The sequence below is a fragment of the Manacus candei genome, unplaced genomic scaffold (assembly GCF_025592945.1).
Source record: "Manacus candei isolate 608988 ecotype Guabito, Panama unplaced genomic scaffold, ASM2559294v1 h1tg000008l, whole genome shotgun sequence".
NCBI lineage: Eukaryota > Metazoa > Chordata > Aves > Passeriformes > Pipridae > Manacus > Manacus candei.
This window is the reverse complement of record NW_026138056.1, coordinates 11,129,177-11,152,080: the sequence shown is the minus strand read 5'-3', so window position 1 is coordinate 11,152,080 and position 22,904 is coordinate 11,129,177. Positions and strand designations below refer to the sequence as shown.

The following is a 22,904-nucleotide window of genomic DNA, read 5'->3' as shown; positions in this document are numbered from 1 at the left end:
CTGAAAGAGAGTAGGAACACAAAAGAGATCAAATTAATCTCCTAAGAGTGTTATTTCACTGCCTACAAAATAGGATACAGTAGAATTTCTCAGAGATAGGTATCAAAGTTGGGGGAAATAAACTATGACTCTTAATCTCTTACATTCCTCAGCTATGCCCCTGGTTAGGAGATATGCCTGTGACATTGTTGTTCTTGCTGTCTTTCATGTCTGGAATGAAGTTTCTGAATGTCCCAGTCAAACGTGTAGAGAACACAAAAGGGAGTACAACTAGTGCAACTAGAACTTCTGACTTTCCTAATCCTTGTATGATCTGGCCCTCAAACTACTCTAGCAGCTTCTGAAAATCTGTTGTTAAATTAAACCCGTAATTTCTCTAAAATAGCTGTACATACCGCAGCCTACGTATTACAATACACGGAAGTGCTGCATAGGTGTATTATAATGGCTACATCTTTATTTTACTGAGATCGATCTAATTACAAAACAAGTATCTACTGGGTTTCTTCCCCAACTCAGTTTCTTCCAAAACAAACTAAAAATGCCTTTAAATCCCCTCCAAAACTACCACTTTCCTGTTGACGAACAACCGCTACAGATCCCAGGGGTTCACTCCAAAAGGCCTCTCCCTGCACTCCATCCCAAACAATCAATAATGCTCCAGTTTTAAGACTGATCTTTCTGGAGAGTAAGAAGCTGAGAGAACAAGCACTTACACCGCTGAGCCTCTGTTCGCTCCTTCTCTGCCTCGGCTTGAAGTTGGCCAAAGTTACGGTTTCGCATCTCCCTCATCATGCGTTGAGCTTCTGCCAGTTCTTCAGAGGCATCTCCCAAGGGCAAGCTGTTACCTTCTGCATTTGTACCAGCTATTTGTTCCAGGAGCACTGAAAAAAGCATTGTAAAAGTCAAAGAAAGAATGAGCTCAAGCCTATTCAAAAGACACAAATGACAGTGCCAATTTCTTTTCTGAAATAGACAGGCCTATTTCTGAATTCCTTAATGAAGTTGATCCATTTTGCATTAATTCTATTAAGATGAAAAGTATCCCATGTCACACAACCAGAGCTAGTAAGATGGCACTGAGCTTGAAATTTGTCCCAAATGACCAATTTCACAGCAATAATTTTAAGTTTCTAACTTTAAAGAGCCTATGATGGCAATCTAGAATAAAGTTAGACTTAAGTCAGTATAGTCAATTTGTTGTTCTAAATGTCCCTGTGGTGAAGTTTCTCTGTCTCTATTCACTCCATAGGGAAGGCAGGCTCCTAAACTAACATTATATATTAGATTTCTAATAGGAAGAGTGAATTCCAGAGCTATGACTAAATTCTGACTTCTGAAGTTGTTTTCTAACAAAACCTCTCCTGTTTAATTAAGAATATTGTAAATAAATTGAAAAGATTTCATAAAACAAAATCATGTTATGGAGTTAGAAACTAATTTTTACCTTGTATATTGTTGACAACTATTTGTATTCGTGAAACCAAATCCTTTCCTTTCTGATGAGTTTGGCCAAAATTATTAAATAATCTCTCAGCTGCTTTGTAGTTCATTTCAGCCTAGCAAGGAAAAAAAATAATAGATTAAAAATATCTGGATACAGCATGCCAATATATACTCAGGAGATGTGTATTTTTAAATTGATTTGGTAAGTCACCTTTTCCTGAAGAGCATTTACATCACTATTTAGTTTAGTGAATTCTGTCTCCAACTCATCTACCTTTGAACCTTGATTATGAACAACAGAACGGTAGTTGTTCAATAAGACCTGAAAAGAAAGGAAAAAATAAGCCAATAAATCACCCATACACAGGAGTCAAAAAGCAAAACATTCATGTGCTTAGACCTTTATTCAATGTAAATAAAAGCAGCATTACTGACACGAAAACTCACCAATTGCTTCCCAAAACCTGTTTTTTATTATTTGTGAGTATAGCAACAGCTATTCCAACTAAAAAACATTTTCAAAATTAATTTCAGTAATGGCAACTGGAATATTGTTTTTTTTCAGTAATGCAGAGATATGAAGTGCTTGAAAAAGACAGAGCCAGAGGGAAACCTCAGAAATATAACTTTCAAGGGGAGCAGGCCTAAGAAAAAGCAGAGATACAAATTCTATTTCAGAGCATGACATAGAAACCACAGATATCTTCCAACAAGTGAAGCCCAGTGCTGCCAGCATCTGGTATTTGAAATCAAATGCTGATGTACGTCCCCTTGCAAACTGACAAAACCTAAGCTTCTGGGTTCATTTCTTATCCGCTTAATCTGAAATCCACTTTTCTGTTTCTGTGTGCCTACCTTTAAGTCCTTGATGCGTGTTTCCAGATGCCTCATCTGCTCCAGCGTGTGGGTACTTGCATCGACATTTTGCAGCTGAGACTTAATGAGCTGAAGCTCGTCACCTATTGTGCTCAAATCCTTCAGCAGCGTAATCACACAGCTATCGCAAGCTGGAGGGAGCACGAGCAATGGAAATCAATATATATCATTGATATTTGACACAGAGAACATTTCACTGAGCACATTAATAAGTGAGATGCAATGGAAATGCTTTGAAGGTTGTCATCTGGTAATGCCTGAAGAACAAAGGCAACGACAAAGCCCGCAGTATAAAGGAAAGTGACCAAAGCCAGAAATAAGAAGGAGATCTGAATTTACATCTGAATAGCTGACTGCCTCTTTAATCATTTTTCCAAGTGTTTGGTTGAATGTTTGCTTTTAAAATGTTTATTACAGGATACCTCCAGTCCTTTTTAAACTCTGTAGCCCTTAAAAGGGCTATATGCATCTGAAACCAGCTGAAAGTAATCCAACTGAAGTTCTATTTTATTACTTACAGTCACAATCTTCATTGGGATCCACATCTTTTGGTTCGTTATTGAAACATTCTGAAATGACAAGATTGTCAAACCAAAGTTTTCTTATGGAAATACTATTTCATTTTTGCCCTCACTTTTCATGGTTGGCAGCCATTAAAACACAGTGCTTCCCTTCCATAAATCTACACTCACTGTCAATGATCTGAAATGACCAGAAGGTTTGAACATGCCAAAATACTTCACTCCCACTTATGCCTTGCTGTAAGCAATGCCTTTTCCATCCCTCAAAGGAAACTTAGTGTAATCCCCTAATATATGCCACTTGGGTAGCAGCAGAAGGCCCTCTCATATCGAGTGTGCCGAATGTATTCCTAGAATTTGCCTAGAATAACACCAGGGGCACTGGAGCCAAGACAGAGTTCAAGAAGCTTTTGGACATCAGTATGTATTTGCTCTCAGGCACATGGGGCTGTCCTCTGCAGGTCCAGGAGCTGGACATCAATGATCTTTGTGGGTTCCTTCTAACTCAGGATATTTTATTATTCTATGACTATACTGTTAAAGCATTTTACCCTGGATGTAAGTTCAAACCCCTTTATCTATCTTAGTATCCATGTTCAAACCACAGATTCTGATTCCCCAAAGAATGTCTTACCCACAAGGAACTAAGAAATATTTATGGATTTCCTTCATACCTGTCACAGATTGCAAGATTTAGGTATTAATTAAGCTGGAGAGAAATCCACAGTGCATGCACAGAAGGAGGCATTTTATATAAACCAAGGCATGGAGCTTGGACCACAGATAGAGGTGGTATGTAACAAACATTGCCCTCAGACTTTTCAACAAGCCAGCACAAGTAACTGCATCTCCACAGTGCTCTTTCGTTTTGTTCATTTGCTTTATGAACCCTGTTACAAGAAGCTTAACAATCCCCAAGTGCACGTGGAATTGTAACATCCTGGGATCCTAACTCCTAGGAGGAAGGAGAGGAACTGGCTCCTACAAATCATATTACATAGATAACGGGAATCTTCCCCGTCTTGATGCCCAAGTCCCTTTTACAGGCTTGGTCTTACTGCCAAAATATCATCTCCTCTTGAAGATGAAAACAGCTGTGCATGTTGGTCAAAGCTTAAACTTGATGCTCTTGGAGGTCTTTTCCAACCCTAATCATTCTATGTCTTTTACTCTGCAGGAAAAGGATGCACCCGATATAGGCTGCTGCTGTCAACAGTCAACAACAGCTTGCAACTGTGAGAGGGTACAGTGATAAAATTGGACCTGAACTTTAACAGCAGCATGAAACAGCCTGGAACACACTGCCTAGATGTGCCATTTCCTTTGGCACTTGCACATTAAATCATCAGGAAGTTAAATGGGATTGGTAGTGATCGTTGCTGCCAAAAGCAGACAAGTCACAAAGAATATATTTGTGAGAGAATGAAGGAAATTATTTTGAGATTCAAATACCCATGCAATTCTGTTGTTGTGTAATTCAGCTAACACCAGACACATTTCAGCTGTCGCTGTGAAGTACCAATTAAATAAAACTATTATTACAGCTTGTGCACAAACAGCATCAGCCAAGAAATGGTGAAGTGTTGGCCAAGCGCCAAACATCACGCAAAAGAAACCTTCTAGAACATGCTGTGCCGATGATCACAGAGGGTTTTATTCCTAATGCAGAGAAAGAGATGGCTGATCAGAATGTATAGTTGGAGGAAAACAAACTGGCACATTGAATTTTGCCCTACGGATTAGTTTGTGCCAGCAAACTCTTGCTTCAAAAAGAAAGGAATGATAAAACATCAAACACTGGTTGGATCTGTTCCATACAAGGTATAAATATAATAGAGATGTATTACCTCAATGATGAAATGTGAAATGAGAACAAGCTATTGAAAAATTGCACCAGCTGCCAACAGCAGTTCACATCACCTGCTGGTTTTCTAATTTCTGTGGCCAAAGAAAGATAATGTGATCCTTGCAGTTACTAGACTGCAGTGTGAACAGCAATGCAGAGCAATGAAGAGCGTATTTGAAAGAGAAATATTTGGAGTTAATAGTTGGAAACTTCACTAACATATGAGGAAGAAAATCTGTCTACAGGGAAAGAAAAGTTAAGGTCATTTCAGGAGCAGCGGCTTATGTGTTTCTGAATAGAAAGGAGTATCCCACGGGACTGAGGTGAATTGAGGTAAAGACAGTCTGAGGAATGTAGGGATGATCAGGCCCTCTACTTCAAAGTTATAATAGATAAAGCAAACATATGCCCATGGTATTATATAAGAGCTTACTAGTAGTGAAGTACCTGTGTGACTGATTATGGGAAAATCACAGATGTCTTAGCTAGCAGAGCAGTGTATAGCTGGATTTATAAAACAGCCTCCTGAGGTCAGTTTCTAGCTTCCACTGTAAATGCAGTTAGCTTGAATACCTAAGAAGGCAGTGCCTGATGCAGACTCCAAAGACGTCACTAATCTGTGCCAAATACATTTTAACAAGGCACACTGAGAGTGCTCAGTTTCATAAGTCCATCAACACAGACTGGCATGATATAATTTAACCATGTCAGCAGAGGAACTATGATGCATTTAAGAACATAGCCATGAAACAAAAAAAAATTGGTACTATTTATGAAGGGAAATACAGGATAAAATGGCTTACAAGGGTAAACTTGATGACTCAGGACAGCCCATCTATTACTATGTTGTTATGTTGTAGGAAATCTTACATTTTGTAAAATATTATCTACATTTCTTTCAAGTCTAGATCTTTCCTTCAGTTCAGCTTATCCAAGTACCTTCCTTCTTTGCTTCCTAAAAAGAAAACAACACTCTCTCCCATGTTTACAGGCCCTCACGTACCTCCGGTCAGGTGGTCACAGCTAGCCAGCTGCCCATTATCATTACAGTTACATTTCTGACAGTAGCCTCCATATTTTTGTGGATTTCCAAAATATCCTGGAGCACAGCTAGATAAAGAGATACAAGTAATTTGGATTAAATATCTGAAGTTACTTTTGTGAAACATACTTTCCCTTGAGAAAAAATCCCAGTTATTGTCCTGAAGAAACTTTCAAGAACTTTTAATTTCATGTCTTGACTTAAACAGAAAGGATATATTTTTGGTTTACAGTATCCTCTGTACTATGCTAAAAATATCTTCGTAAGTGCTGCAGATTTTTTTTCTAAAAATAACAGCACTCCCACAATGCTCTTATAGGAATAATTCACTTAATCTGAAAAAATACAGTGCACACAGATACACAAGGAATTTGACAAGGCTTAACCCAGCAAACCATACCACTCTGGTCTGTGATCCCACCAGAAAACATGTAATAAGGAAGATCACAATGCAAGCACAGCTGAGATTTCAAACAGTAATGGCACTGAATGAAATCATCAACCTTCTGGCTGGGTGATACCTCCTCTTGCCACCTGTCAGCAAAGCAGTCTGTGTGCATGATCTCTAAATATTTCACAGGTAAAATATATTGTCCAGACTGGCTAGCTAATACTCCTAGAAGTCACTCTGTTTTAAGACCTATAAGATTGGTAATGTGGGATCAAAGGGCCATGATGAGTAGCTGACGTACAGCTATATCTAGAAGAGAAAGTCTCTATAACCTGCAGATTAGATTTCTAAGATAACAGTCTTGAAGCACAAGACAGTGTCCTACTGAGGTCCTGTCTACAGATGAGACATCATGACTTATTGGCCTCAAGTTTCCAAACCACACAACACCATTCCATTACACTTAAGTTCTCCATGGATTTGAAACTCAGTGAAATTGGTTCATCTGCCTGCCTCAAACTGCCATGTTGTTCCTCCTTGGCTTTGCCAAACTGCTGCAATGTTCCAGCAAAAGAGATGGCTTCAGCCTGGTGTGTGTAAGCTCCAGCTGTGGATCACATTAGAATGATTTTAGATCAAGGGTATGGTGCTAAATGTTACATGGTTGCTGTGGGATAATTAAGACCATTGAAACACCATCATGTACATTGGAGGAAACAGGACGATGTTTTTAACCTGAAAAGGGATGAAGGAAGTGGAAGTTACTATTACCAGAGTGCAGGATAAGGCAAGGCATAGGGCACTTAAGCAAAGAGGCTGACACTTCTCTTTTTGGTAAAAATTGTGTAGTCACTAGTCTGTGGAGAATTGCTTACATTTCTTCAAGGAAGCATTGGGTTTATTGCTGGAATTACACTAGAACACCACTTTTTAGCAGCTCTGCATGTAAGCAGCTACTCCTTAAGCATGTGCATACTATGTCCATATATATTACCCAATACAGACATATATTACCCAATATTACCATATGTCTGTATGTATTACCCAATACAGACATACTTCTTTTTATGGTGCCTCTCAAAAACGTTAGTTTTGAGAAACAAGTCACCTACCGTTCACAACGAACTCCGGTGTAACCTTCTTTGCAGAGACACTGAATTTCTTCACCATTTGCCACACAACCAGTTGCAAATCTTTGAGAAGAAGAAAATATTATCGTTAGCACATCATCAAATAGGTTTTACACTCTTGAGGTCCAGTTTAATGACTTTCAGATTAAAAAAGTATTTATACCACCAAAGTACTTCTCAGCTAATTTAATTGCCTCTAGATAATCTACCGTGACTAATTCTTTGAAGTTTCATATTTTTTGTGTATATTATTCCCTTAGACTAAAAAATAACCCTTTCCTGACCCTGTGGACTGACTATTAATAGTGCACTACCCAAAGGAATGCCTAAAATAAACCTTAGTAGTGATGTCATAAAATAAAACAAGTCTGGGTAGCTATTTTATCTTAGTAGGCAAGAATCAATAGCCTGTGCTAGACAACATTTCCTCCTGTTTGTATAGCTTTGCTTTTCTTTTCTTCCTTTTTAATGGATGACAACATTAGTGGATATTTTTACATAGCTAATATTGTTTAGGGTATTTTTAACCGAGGCTGAGTAAAGTTGTGCAGCATGTTTGGAATCTCTAGGGAATATCCGGTTAACATAATAAATATTTTTCTCTGCTCTTTCTAGCAGAATTATCTGGATTCAAATTTCACTTGGAGAGAAACCATTATTTTGTCCAATGTTCAGGAAGGAGAAGGCAGGAGATGAAGTGGGGCAGGCCATGTTTGCTATTTTCATTTTTTAATCTATGAACAGTTGGATAAAGCAAGTCTGTGTATCAAAGACAAATGTCTGCACTAAGCATTGCATATTATTTTACTAGATGGAAGACTGCAACTCCAATAATGCCAGGTGGGGTGCATTTCCTATGTCAGGAATGAGATTCACTACCCTAATGTGCAGCTATGAAACTGCATAGGTTTATGGTCTCTCTGAAATAGGTATTTCAGCACTCTTAAAACATGTTCAGTCAGCTTCAGGCAAGAACCTGCAGAAGAGGCTGTCAAAACTAGATCTATCAGAGAGTTCTCTGATAAATGAAAAACCTGTCTATTGTCTGATAGTGTAAATCTCTTACTTAAGCTTAGTTGGTGTTTGCTAATGCACCTGGCAAATATTATGTGGTGCCTTTAGCAATTTATAGCTTAATTTAAAAAAAAATTGATTTTATTTAACACATTTCAAAACTGACCAACGATGACAATGTGCCTAAACATACTGTGCATTTAAAATGCAATTTATTGCCCAATTTTAAAAACCTGGCAACCTCATTAGATCCAAGGAAGTTTCATTTTTTTCAGCTTTGCACTTCCAACAGAGCGTCCACGTGAAGAGCAACCACACTCTTTCAGAGTTCTAAATACATGCTTAAGAGCTTGAATGTTTTTATATTATTTTTGCATCTTACTAATTTTTCTGAATTCATATAAAAGGCTTGTTTCACTGTTGTTACTTATCTCCTAGCCAGAGTAATACTGTTAAACATCTTGCATTTCAGTAAACAAGAAAGATCCTGGATATGTCCAGTAAGGGAAAGGGCTTCCATCCTACATTTGCCATTATGAAGGAGTTACTCGTGGTTTTGTATGTAAGCCCACTACAACTGCCTGGGGCTCCCCAAGGCTGTGAGCAGCATGCCTCTGAAGCCCATGCAATGTCCCACTGAGCTGAGGATGTACTCATAAAGTTAAAGTTCAGGGTCTGAGTGAGAATTAGAATGCTCAGCTCATGAGAAAAGGCAAAGCTGTGAGACAGACTACCAAGTTACTGCTGGTGTAATGTGTCTCAAATGGGTCTGATGCCACACTATGTTGAGCAATATGAGAACACAGAAGATTATTATCTGCCTATGGCAGCAGAGTTTGGGCTTATGGTTTGGGGTTTTTCTCTCATGTTTTTTTTCCCCTCCCCTCCTTGACTTCTTACAAGCTTTTACTGTACCTGTTTGTATAGGGGCAAGGACACATCCGGCAGGAACCCTGAGTGGCATCTCCAAAATAACCATCTTTACAGTGCTCACATTTCTCCCCAGCAGAATTATACTGACAGTTCTTGAAAAGGAAACAAGTAAGACAGTTAGCAGTGCTTTACCACTCAGTATGACTTTACTATTTTTAAAAAAATACAGCTAATCTATTTAGAGGATATTTTCTTTCCCCTCCACATAATCAAGCATTTATTGCCATATTGCCTTCACAACCAGGACAGAGCAGTTTCAGTCAATTTTCTAACCACAGAAAGCACAAGTTCCTCCCTACTGCAGAAAAGGAATTGATAAATAAGCAGAATTAAACATATTTTTAAGGAAATTCAATCAGGTGCATGGTCAGTTAAGGAACATTCCATTAAAACACTCTCTATGTCTTGATATTCCAATTAAAAAAACCCACTACGTTTAAATTTTGCATCTTAACACTAATTAGAAGGCAGATATAATTTAAAAGCATGCAATGAATTGAGTCCAAGTACATTCTTTAAAAAAATCCCATTAAATTAATACAAAAATTGTTTCTCTTAATAGATTCAGATCAGAACTGAGTTTCACGTAGTTTCTCCAGTGCATGTGTTACTTGGTATCTGGGGTAACTGGAATAAACAATGAAATAATAAAATAATGAAATAATGAAAAGCAAAGACTAGGAATACAACTGAAACTGATGCAATTGAGTTACTTTTTCCATGATAAAATTGTTGCAAATTACATTTTGTTTTAGAAAAATTCTTAATTCTGGTTCTGTCTAATTGTCACACATTTATATTTTATGGGGACAGAATGAGTAAGTCGCTTTTGCATTACCTAAATTGATGCTAATTTAAAATAGAAGTTGTTCAAATACATAGGCGGCATAAAAATACATAAGCAGCCATAAAAATTCCAAGTGACCAACACTCAAGAGGCATTCACACTCCTAAGTCCTACAGCTGTTTGTCTTCAGTGCACAACAGACTGATCCAATGTCCCACAGAGCTGAGGGTGTACTAAATAAAGCGAAAGATGGAAAAAAATAAAGTGGGAAATTGGCTGGAAGAGGTTACTGAGCAAATTACACTTCCATTTCAGGGACCTTGATAGCTCAGGGCTATGTTTTACTACCATGACTAGCAGTAGAGGACCATTTTTCCCTATGAATGAGAAATAGTTCTGTCTCTCCCATCTCCTCTTACACTCCATTCTCCTCCACATTTCTTCATACCCAGACTCCCTTAACCACATCAACAGCCCTTCCCTCAAACTCTGCAGGTAGTAACCCCTAATTTTTTTTCATTTTGGTTAAAGACCTAAATCTGTGGCTCAATTATGAAAGGTTCTGGGAACGAACAGTAAAAGCTCCAGTTAAAATATGAGACATTTAACATGAAATTAAACAACAAGTAACACAAAGACACTATGTTTGCAAAAGGAATAATTTTAAAGTGCCGACTCTATAAAAGTTGGTGCATATATTCCTGCAAAAACCTAAGGGAAAATTCAGATTGTTTCTGAATAATTACTGTCAATTTTTATAATCCTGAAGAATAAATTTAACTGCAAAAAGAGTAAAAGAGACATATTTAAAAATACATGTGTTGGTTTCAACTTGGAGCAACTTCCTCCCATCCCCTGAAGTTTATCTCCTGGCTTTTTGTTTTGCTCACTCTGTCTACAGAAACTGAAGCAATTCTGTAATTGCAAAGAAAACGTAAGCTATTTCACACATAAGGCACTCTAAATGTGCCATGCTGCTCCTCTAGTTAAATGGCATATAAGGGCTGGAGGTCCCAAGGCACAGCGGAATAAAGCCAGACCAGCAGCTTCCTCATGGGTCCTCCTTCAAGTTTCACAGGGTCAGAGACAGTCCTGGAGTCACAGCATCTCCAAACCATCAAGTATTGCAAATCCTGAAAGGAAAATTCCCATCTGACTGTGTATGCACCCATATGGTATAAGGAAGTCAGAGTAGAGTGTGTCAGGGCCACAACAGAAACGCTGAGGTTATATGAAACACATGGGGTTACAGGACATGAAGCAACATGTCACAGGATGAGCAAGTCTCAGCACCATGGTGCTGCTGAGGGAATATGCCTTCAAGGAGGAAGGGCAGGGACCACAAGGATCACAAAGCCTGATTAATGGCAGAGAGCTGGCTCTTCCCTACACATAAGAACCAGCCTTTCAGTCTTCTCCACCTCCTCCTGCCCTCCATTCTCCCCTGCTTTCAGCAGTGCAGCAGCACACTCCTCTCCTTCCACTGGTGTGCAGCAGTGGGATAGTTATTGCCTGAGCTAGGGCACTGCTGCCACAGGGGAAGGAGCCAGCCTTGTCTTATCCTCCCTCACAAAGCCTTCTCTGGAGGCTGACACTCAAAGGACACTGATATATGTAGGTACTGGGGCCTGGGGCTCCAGGTGAGGAGCAGGAAGCCAAGAGAACAAGCTTTGCTCTTAGGATGTGGAACTTGGTGGCTTCTCAATGGGAAGCTCCTTTTCTTCTCTGCCCCACATCAGGTCTTTGTCCCATGGCTCCTCTACAGAGACACTAACTTGCTCACGGTTAGGCAGAGGCTCATAATGGAAATACAGGCCCTCAGGGCTTTCATTTTTCACTGCGTTATTCTGGATGACTTTGCTTGCCCTAAATCTTGTCCTTGGGCCAAGGGTTGATTTAGCTTTATCTGAAAGTTAATCCAGCTGTGAGAAAGAGGGGATGAAGAGAAATCTAAGTCACATACTTCATGAGGTGAAAGTAAAATTTGCCTTCATAATTCTAATCTGAAGTGAAACTTCCTCATCTTTCTTGCTCTGCTGCAGCACTTTCCTGTCACAGCCTGCCCTGCCCCTCCAAAGCAGCAGCCTGTAAGTCATCCCCCAGAATGTGCTGAATTGGTTTATGGTTCCCATCAAAGCAACACGGTTGGTTCAGATGAAGACGGGGGAAATGACATAACACACAGGAATGCGCCGCAGGCAAAATGGATGCAGTGCAAACAAGGAAGAAGTAACAAAAAAGACAGACTGTGAAAGATGTTGGCACGGTTTTTGTTTACACAGTAAATGAAAAATTACTGAAAAGTTTTAAAGAGGGAATTTTTCAGAACAAAGTATTCAAAGAAGCATCATAGATATAAACTGGAGAAGCACAGTCAGCCAAATGTCACAATTCCATTGCTACAAGGGCTGATCCACTCCCATGAGGCTGCTTTGGGTTTAATACAGTGTGCCAGGGAGCAAAATCTGCCCCACTACACCTTCTGTAACAGCTAAAAATTTCTATTTAATCTAGCTTTTATTATCTCATCTTAGTTCAATATTTTTTAATCCATCTAGCTATAGACTGAAGTTTGTGGAGATACACTGAAGCTGATTAAACAAGAGATTCTGCAAAGACTGTACAAAAGTCCTGTTTGTCGGCATTGGCAAATATTAGTATATTTGTATAACACTAAGGACTGCATACGCCAGGATAAGACCCATGTTTATTATAAATAACTACAAAAGCTTCCAAAAGTACTAATTTGATGACTTTTTGTACCAGGACCTAACAAAAATAAGAGGGGAAGGAAGAAAAAAACTGAAAACAAGGACACAAATTACTCCAATCACCCACAGTTATGTCAAATATACATTTAAGTGTATGCATCTTAGGTTCATTAACAGTACAAAATTTAGAGAATGAGGCATACAAGGATTATTTTTAGTTGCTTGGAATTTAACAATACTGCATAGTCTATACTGCAGTAAGATAAATGAGTTTTTCTCCTTTTCTTCCCATTAATTTCTTGAATTTTCGTAGTTACTCACAATACATTTTCCAGTACCATCTTGACATCTATTTGAATTTCCATTGCAGTTGCAGGGCACACAACGTCCAGCAAATAATCCTTTATTCTCACGATAAAATCCAAGGCCACATTCCTAGACAGTAAGCAGAGAGAAAAAAATTAGCGAGTGTCGGTGGAAAGAACACGTTATGGGAAGTGTATTTTGGAAATGTTTGTCATTTCCAAGGAGGAGTAAAGGAACACGTTTCTTTGCAAGCTCCTTTATTCTAATGCAGCAAATAGCAATGAATGGAGATGAAGAAGTTTCAGCTGCACCCCTGCTCTTTACACATTTTGGTAGTGATGATTTAATAATTTTCACTAACCACTGAGCAAAACACGTTTCCTGTGGCTATGTACAAAGGTGTTGAATATGATTATTAAACCACAGAAAAACATTTGACTATGAGAATACTGTATTGTGAATCTTAGGAAGAACATATGGAAATGTCACATATTAACTAGTGGTTATATGAAATCTCAATATATAATTTCACTACGATCTATTCCTTGGAAATACTTCTAGATATCTTTTACATACATTCATCATGACTTCCACAGTAAGTCTACCAAGAACTACACAAAGCCATGCCTAGACACAGCTAGGTGATGTAACAAAATATACAGTGATCTAATTTCTAAGTACAGGCTTGCCCTGGAGACCAGGGAAGCATGAGAAGAATGTTTAGCTATTGAGAGCACAGGAGCAGAAGCACAGCCTGTCAGATCACAGTTGGATTTAAGCAAAGAGCTGAACCAGAGGGACATTATGAATGAAGCAAGAGACATCAGGTTTATTAGCCTACACCAGGAAGGTAGTAACTCACATGTTAAAACCAGGTTCTTGCTTGCCAAGGACAGGGAAAGCATAAGGAGTTCCTCCTGTGAGCATGAAGCCCTCCTGTGCACAGACCCATTTAAAAATTCACACCCACCTTCTCTGTTCACATACTCCTGGCACAACAACCACACTGAAAATGACTGGACATAAGTCTACCCCTTCCATTCCCTAGCTCCTTTTCACTAGGAACTAAGCTAGTGTGGTGCAAGGAAGATCAGAGGCTGTATGGAAGTGGGGAGAAAGCTGTGCTCCCCACGAAGCCAGCACCTCCCAGGTTCCCGCCTCCGGGAATGTACTTCTGTGCTGTACCTATACTCACCTCTACCTCACAGTTAGGGGTTGGCCCCAACAACATGCAGAAAACAAGTGACAGTTGAACTTTAAAGCCATAAATCTTTTCTCACAATAATTGCACCACCAAGACTGATGGGACTAATCTGAAGAGCAAAGGGTTTGTGGGATGGTGTCACAAATCATGTTCCAGTGGTTCAAGGTATAAGAATTTATGCAGAGGCAGGATTAACCTGAAAAGAATTTATCAATAGATAGAACTGCCAGAGGAAAAAAAGCCTCTCAGAAAGCAGATCCCAAAAGGAATAATGAGTTACTGCTGTTTAAGCAACTGTTGCTAGTGGCACCTTTGCCTTCTCTACATATAGGATAAATGAAAAAAAAAAAGTATACAGAATACTAATACCATCAAAAACTTCAAATACTGACTTCAGTGTGAGCAAGGACTAAATTAAGAATAGACATTTGAAGTTTTTCAGATACATTTTTAAAAGGGGGAACATGTTCCCTGAACAACAGGGAGCCAATATACACAGCTTCTGAAGAAACCAGGGCCTGAAATACATTAAACAGCATGACTAAGTAAAATATAGGCCCTAATACATATGAATTTTATTTACTTACAGTCTTTTTTTGGAGAGCAAAATGAATCGTACCTTTTAAAAACATAGCCAGATGCATTTGGAAAAATATCTGTGCAGCCTTTTGTTTGTCTATTTATGCTGTGTTTAAAAGGACACATTTGGAGTACACAGGCACTTTGTTTTTGAAGCAGCATTTGTGATTTCCACACAAATGATAAGTTGATTCCATGTGAAGATAAAGCTCTCGCTCAGCACCTTCAAGTGCTTACGTATTTAGGATCATTGTTTTCAAATAACAGCAATTTAAAAGAAACTCTTGCGCACACTTTTGTTGGCAAAGTACTTTGAGACATAAGATCAGCCTTCTCATTACATTTATATTAGGTAATGCATAAGTTGTTACCAAATTAGTTAATTTAAAAACAAAGTGAAAGAAGGAAGCAAGTGAAAATGAGCAAATTACCTGTCTTGGGTAAAAATCCGTTTGAACTTGTTGCTGCTGACTCCTCTCCAGAAGGTGGGGATAGGAGAGCCTCTGTTGCATATCTTGTGTTAAACAATGCCCCAGGGACACTAACGTGACAACCAGCCATCCTACATTTCTTGGCCTCTGTGCTTGGGCCATCATTTTACTTTGGCCCCACGGCGGACATACGTTGCTATCCCTTCGGTGCTCACCCGTTCCTTCTCTTATACACTCCCTTCTTCTCTAGCTTCTGACTCAGATTAATGAGGCTCTGTGCTGTGATGGGCCCCACCTTCAAACTTTATACGTGAGTCAAGTCGTACAGCACACATTACTGTTCCTGAGGTTAACGAGTAACCCTGCAGTTCCTGCAGCTCAATATATACCGAAGTCAGGGTGGGGCAGGCATCACCTCCTCCCCACCTACGGCAGCCAGACAGAGCTGGGTGATTCGAGCAGTAAATCACTGCCTGAGTAATGCTGCATAAACATACGGGGCTTACCAACCTCCCAGGTGAGTGTCTTGGTCACTTCCTTTGGCTTTGTATTTCCACCAGGCTACATTAAAAAAACCCAAACGCCTGGTTTATCAAGGCAGTATGTTGAAAGCAATGCAATGGCACTAGTAAGTTCAGTCAATGCTCATCAATTTGTGTGGGGTACAGAACACCAAATGTATGAAAAAATAAAAAATATTTCCAAAATGGTATTTGAGAGATGATGAATAGCTGCCCTGAGCAGTGGATGCACAAATGAAATGCAAGCCAGACATACATATTTTTGTTCAGTCTCTCTGCAGCTGCTTCAGTCTAGATATTATTCGTTCATTCTCATTTCCAAAAACTTTTCCAAGGTTAGTACAGCAATTGTTGCTTTAGAGTAACCACCAACCATTTTCTGAGAGTAATTTCTCATATTTTGTGCACTTTGCATACTGCTTATCTCTCCAGTACTTTATTCTGCTGCACTGGGTGCTTACACGTGGCAACAGTCAAGCTCTAAGCTAAGCAAAAAGACAACCAAAAGAATTACAGCTACAGGAACAGCATCAAGGACAGGATTTACAGCTGTGGTTAGGATTTCACCAGTCTTCAGGTAACAGTATTACTTTGCAATGTTTACATTATCTTTCAAAAAGTATCTCCAAATTTTTTTTTGCAAATATGTTAATTTCAGATTTCAAATATTTTCCTAGAAATACAGTAGAATTATCTAGGGTCATGCTACTTCCCTTGGACCCAGCTAAAATAAGGAACACCAGGAATCTTCTCCACTGTGTATGATCTCACAAACTTTGATCAAGTCAATACTGACCTTCTCTCCATTAAGGTATGTGTTGACTGAGATTATTCAGCCTCTCAGAGGGCACCACAGAGGAATCCATCATTATAGTGCCTTACACACGTAAAATGACATTCACAGCTCCACAAAAGCAATCACGAGCTGAATAACTCTACAGTGCTTCTCAGACAGCGAAAGCACTTGAGCCATTGAAAGTGCACAGGCTTACAAGAAGCACGCTTAATTACTTTAATAACTAGCCTGTTCCTCTAACGAAGGCAGTATGTATAGCTGCAGGCAAGACAGAAGATAATGGTGCTGTATGAAGGCAAACGTTTCCTACCTGACATGAGTCACCGGTGTACTCTGGAGGGCAGGAGCACGTCTCTACGCTGTACGCAATGCTGCCGCTTCCTGCACTGGTGGCTTCTTCCAGCCCGACCTCACCGAGCGTCAGCCGCTGAGTCTCCGTGAAGTACAGGCCTCTGATGTGTAAGCCATCCAGTCTGGACAGGACTATCATCAGTTCCTCTCTGGATACAGGGTTATTGCTGCTGGCATGCCTGAAGTTTCCCTGTGCATTAAGGGTACAAAATGAGCACGGCCCTGCAGTTTCTTAAAAAGAGTATCTGCAAAGAAGACTGGAGGACGGGAAATGGGAGAAAAGATCCATGGAACAGACCCTTGCAGTGCCAATTGGGGTGGAGTGAAATAGGGGCCAGCAAAATAAACACAGAATGGGTGGAAAAAAGAATAATGAGCATAAAAATGGATGTTGCCTTTACTTTGCAAGCTATGTATATCTTTGAGGTATTGAGAAGTGAAGAAGACTGTAGGTTCCTTTTCAGTCATCCAAATTTCTTGGAGATATCACCCTCCAAACCATAAAAGAATGGAGGAAAATGCTTTTACTTCTAAGGTAGGTGAAGTCTTAGAAATCCCGTCTTTCAGGGATGCCTTCACATGCTGTCTTGCTGCTAATGGATGCAGCATTACTGAAAATGGAATCTGGCTTGAAGAAACATCTTTTTTGCCTACATATGAGAGATAAATAAATAACCCAGTCTGATCTTCTGAGCACAGATTTAAGTAGGAATAATCCCTGTTAAATTCACCTACTTGAATGTTGGACACCCATTCTAAACTAGATAACTAGACACCAAGGAAAACAGATACCAGTTCATTCCATCCCTTTTAAGTACAGTCTGAGGCTGCAATGAATCATCTTCCATTGATGACTGATTCAGTATTACTCCACTAGCCCTCGAGGGGAGTTCTAAGGGCTAAATTGGACAAGATGCCTAGCTCAGAGGTGCCAAATTTAGGTGACATGAACCAGGTTCAATGTGGCAGTAAAGAGAGAGAAAAAAATGTTGTTCATATTTAAGGTCTACAGTATTTAAGTTTATATCCACTACCATTATCAAGTCTTTGGTATTTCTGCACATATTACCTGTGTATTTATATTACCTGTGTATTTTTTATGTGCCACTGGGGAGAAAAGAGAAGGCCCTTCCTTCTTCAGTTCTTACCTCAACCAGCTGCACACGCCCGTAATATTGACGATCAGGCAGAGGGTTGTTGGGATCCATATAAACAACTTCCATTTGATGGCCCTATGTGAGAATGAGGATGTAACATTGCTGTTTCACTACTTGGCTATGGTAAAGTGTTCAGATGCAATAAAATTTGGTGAAACATTAACCCTGTTCTTTGGGAGATAAAAACTAAGTAATACCTCTGAAAACTGTAGCAAATTTTGTCAACAAAGTGGTATAGTGAGCACTGTGTTCTAGTGTCAGCAAGGTTTTCACTGTTTTTGCCTATTAACAACCTTGCTTTCAAGTAAAACATGAAGAGAATCAAATTAATGCTGATCAATTTTCACAGGAACTAGTTAGTACTTTTTATTAAAATGTTTTTGCATTTTCAAACATTATCCTTTGCATCCTGGTGCACAAGCAACTATGGATATTGCTGTAGTACTTTACGAGGCATGTTTCCCAGTAAGAATCCTAAAATTCTGAATTAATATTTCTGACAGTCTGAGGAAATAAGCCTCCCCTTCCCCCCACCTTGTGAATTCCAACAAACAGCCAAAGATTTTAAATTTTGGCCACAAAGTGGTTAAATTTAAAAGCTGTTAACCTCAAATGCATTTTTATTTCAGTCCCTTGAAGCCTTGAAATTATGCTTAATTTTATGCTGAAGAAAATTCTCACAGAAAATGAGATTAATTACACACGGAATTCAGGGCATCTTTTGCAGAGACCAGGCCATACTTGTTGACAAGTGTGTAAGGCACTAATTAATTTTTTTTCCACAGGTGCACTTTACAGAGAGAATCCTATTTCATCTTTTTATTTGCTCTCAAATCAATTATGTTTAATAACATGTTACTTTGGCAACAAAGACAGATGTGTTGATGGCTTTAAGCAAAATGCAGTAAAATCACTTTTACAGAAAAATAGCAAGTTGCTACTAAAGTTAAGTACACTATAGGAGCAAAATTTGCCATAGTTGTCAGGTAACATAAAAATCATGGTATTGGTGTTGCTTAAAACTAAAAATGGCATTTAAAAACTTACAGTTAGTCGTATATCAGGTCTCTTATTCAGAAGAACCATGCCCTCACTAGGTAAGCCAAAAGATTTCACTTGGTAACTTAGGAAGCCACCATATGAAGAAAGCTGTAGCAAAATGCACAAGAACAGAGATAACTGACTGCATTGTTGCTTGATATTAATGCAACTTTGTATTCCAGTTTACCCCATCTTCCAGCACGGTAAATAAAATACTCTTTGTTTTTAGAAAAAATACAAAAATAGTCTTGTTTGCAAGAAATTACTATTTTGTTTACTGTGTGTATCTGAGGTAACTTTTTGAGCAGATACTATTCTCTGAAAGGTTACCTACATCATAAGGGTTTTTTTCAGACCTGGGTTCACACTGTGTGTGTCATGGAGAAATCACATGTTCACATGAACATTGTTCTCCCCTGATTTTGCAAAACAAATTTGGTGCATCAAGAGTAGACATCAGATTGATAACGAAAGTGAACAGCCACAGACAAAAAAAAGTAAGAGTACAAATGATTACAGGTGGCTTTCATGGGCCAGCATTTTCTAAACTCTGCAAACATGAATGCAAGCAGGAAACCATTGCTCTAATTTCTGGAGGACAGGACTTCTACTGGTATCAGCTCTGTTGTAAGCAGGTCAGTGCTGAAGGCTGAGCTGAAACCACACTTCTTTTGGCTCAACTTCAGGTGACCACAAGTGGCCTCAAACTCAACCAAATACATACAGTGCTGCCCAGAACAGACATAAGCAAGTATGTTTGAATCATCTGAGAAACAGCTTCCCTGGGTGGTGTATGAGTGACTCAGTACAAAACATATTGAAAAGAAAGGAAGCTCCAGGCACAGCCTGGATAGTTTTTGTTCCAAGACAAGCCTAGAAGGAAAGTTTGTGGGTACTAGGTGAAATCACGCGTTTTGGAATGGATGTACTATTTTGTTTTGCACCCCTTGTCTTTTGCCCTTGTATCTTATGCTTGGTTTTGACATGGAGGAAGAACTACTTTGTCAGGTTTTGCTGTTCTACAGGTAAGCACCAGCCTTCAATCTACCCCTTTCCAAATACTTTGATGAATTACAAACAAAAGACTGACATCTCAATACTAAATTTGTTCCTTGGATCACAAGGATGTAATTAATGTCAATTGCATTTTCAAAAGCATCATCTGGAACTTGGCTATATTTTGTCAACACAATCTAACCACCTTGTAAAAATATTTTTTTAGAAAAAAACACAACAGAATTAAAAGTATGCAAAATTGTTTCTCAATGATTTTTTTTTAATGGGAAAATATTGGTCTTATAAACCACTCTCTGTATTCCAGATATATGGTATTTATTTTCTAACATTAAGTCATCTATTAAATAAAATGTTAAAATACAAAAGAGCAGAAAACGGGGACAATGTGATCCAAATTTCTCAATGACTGTTAGTTTCTGCACTGCTATAGAATTTGCATTTGATTCCCTTTTAACTTTTAAACAAAAGACATAGATAGGAAAAAAATACACTCTGCTAAATGTAAGTGTTCCAGTGGAACTAGTTAAAAGGTTTAAGATAATGGAAAACAGGATTTATACCTCATCACACTAAAAAATGTCTGATGTGCTTTAGTTCACATTTTCTGAAAGAGATGCTATCACTAGAAGCAGACCAAAACCTGACATTTTCAAAATACAGTAGTGTGAATAACTGGGAAATTTATGAGCTTGTAAACTAACAGCTGGATAGCATTTTGGGGGGACTTTCATTACTGCAGTATTGCCTGTGCTAAAATATACACTAGCACACTGAAACAGTAACCTATGAGTAACATAAAACTCATAGCACTGATCTTAATAGCTGTGTTTAAAAAGGGTTATTGCCTCCTTTATATCTTGTTATGGGAACAACAAAAGTCCTTTTGGTTCAACACTCTACGTGATAATGTATGCTTTAACATGAAATTTCTTTCAAAAATTATTTGCAAGCACTGAAACAAGAACCTCTATAACATTAACAAAAAGCACCCTAACTAAACATGCTGTTCAGCTGAGATACGGACTTCTGAGCATAGGAGAGTAGGATGAAAAGCACTGCTCTAATTTTTAAAATAAGGACTAAGAGGAACTTCAAAATTGTACCATCTTTAATGCTCTGGTGTCTATCCCATTAGTTTTCTCCTGTGCAGGATTACATCTGAAAAGCCTGTGTGTCCTATGACTGGCTAATAACTGTCAACACTGTCAGAGTTCAAAATGAGGAGAACCTAGGCTCCAGGTCTGCAAGTCACCATTATCAAAGTCCCCCCGGGTCAGTGTGATCCTTGGGCTGAGATGCTGATGGTAGTAACTGTGAGAAAAAGACTGCTCCCATGCATGAGTTGACAAAGCAGCAAGCAGTTCAAAGAACACAAAGGTTAGAAAACGAATTGTTGCTCTTCCTAAGCAACATATCAAATGCAAAAGGTTGGGTCTTTTTGTGTGCCACTGAGCACATAATCACCTTTTATTCTTTTGGAAATCTGCCCAGGACATACTCTAAAGAACCTAAAGGATTGGCAAGCTCTACGTGTTCTGGGTTTCAGAGTGGGCACATTGGCAAGCTCTGTGTGTTCTGGGTTTTGGAAAAGCAGCTGAAGGTACCAGCTCCCTGAACCACAGCTTCTGACCCTACTGTTCACATAAAGACCTCTCTGGCACCAAGCAACATGATTAATTCTGTGTAACTGGTTATAATTTTAACACCGTACTCAGAAGTAAAATGTTGAGATTCCTGGCATGACAGGTAAGAGAAACAAGAATCTCGTGAGAGAAGAAAGAGAAAAGTATCTAAGAAAACCAGACTTTTTATCAAAAATGCTGGCAAAAAAATTAATTCCTGTTATTAAAACAGATGAGTTAGGTGGCATTTACCTTCTCTCCCAGGTAAGACGGTGGTGCTTTCCAATACAAACTATGCACAGAAGCAGGCAATTCTTGAACATCAGCCACTACACTATTACTGACTGGATTGAAAGTGACTGGAATGTCAATATTTTCATCCACTGCCTCCAAGCGCCAGTTTCTCATGTCCACAAACTAATGAAAAATACATAAAGGAAATAAGCTTGTCTCATCCTTTATTAAACTCTACCAGCACCAAGTAATGAGAAGAAAATGTTTAGCTGCTATAATTCCCCTAGCATGAAATGCAACCGCTTCAAAGTCAGTCTAAAGTTTTTGTGCAGTGGATGTTGCACGGACTTCAAAAGAGAGAATAAGTGGGACAGATGAGCCAAAGCTACTTGGGATGCAGGCATTTGGTTTGTCATTTGCAAACTAAATTCTGTCTCCGGTCACATGAAGACATACCCTTCTGGAGGTGACTAGGAATTTTGTACACAAATCCAAGGACATAATTTGGAGGTGCTTTCTAAAGTCCATTCCAAAATCAAACCCTAGGACACTAACCTAAAAAACAGAGTTTGGGTTGGTCATGGTAGGTGCAAGGTACAAGGGAGGGGACATGGGATGATATTTCGGAGAGGCAGGCAATGTAGCCTAATATTCTGGCTCTTTAATGCACATTTTATGGCTGTTGTTTCATGAAAGACCATGCATCTTGTTATTTATCATTAGAACAGGAGAAAGAGTGCATAATGAATCCAGAACAATAACACAAAAAGTTAAACTTGTTCCCTAAAACAATTTTTGGTGAGGACAAGTAATCACTAGAGGAAATTTTCCTAAAGCAAATGGAAGTTTGCTGCTGACTTCACTGAGGACAGATTTTTATCCTTTGCATGAAAACAGCAAAGAATCACTGGATTGCATCTAGTCTATGTCTAAACCTTCACTAAACTC

General features: G+C 38.9%; 1 protein-coding gene across 2 annotated transcripts in view; it reads right to left on the bottom strand.

The window, feature by feature from the left end:
• The window catches only part of LAMA3 (laminin subunit alpha 3), a 114,039-nt gene that overhangs the window by 23,348 nt on the left and 67,787 nt on the right, over nt 1–22,904 (bottom strand). For both annotated transcript variants that reach the window (XM_051774596.1, XM_051774606.1), the window contains exons 38-50: nt 21,975–22,139; nt 19,090–19,191; nt 18,034–18,117; nt 16,845–17,075; nt 13,019–13,132; nt 9,182–9,291; nt 7,235–7,315; nt 5,693–5,799; nt 2,841–2,891; nt 2,302–2,453; nt 1,658–1,768; nt 1,448–1,559; nt 717–884 (exon numbers count right to left, since the gene is read on the bottom strand). In XM_051774596.1, coding sequence (XP_051630556.1) covers nt 717–884; nt 1,448–1,559; nt 1,658–1,768; nt 2,302–2,453; nt 2,841–2,891; nt 5,693–5,799; nt 7,235–7,315; nt 9,182–9,291; nt 13,019–13,132; nt 16,845–17,075; nt 18,034–18,117; nt 19,090–19,191; nt 21,975–22,139 — 1,588 coding nt within the window. The remainder of the gene's footprint in view (nt 1–716; nt 885–1,447; nt 1,560–1,657; nt 1,769–2,301; nt 2,454–2,840; nt 2,892–5,692; nt 5,800–7,234; nt 7,316–9,181; nt 9,292–13,018; nt 13,133–16,844; nt 17,076–18,033; nt 18,118–19,089; nt 19,192–21,974; nt 22,140–22,904) is intronic.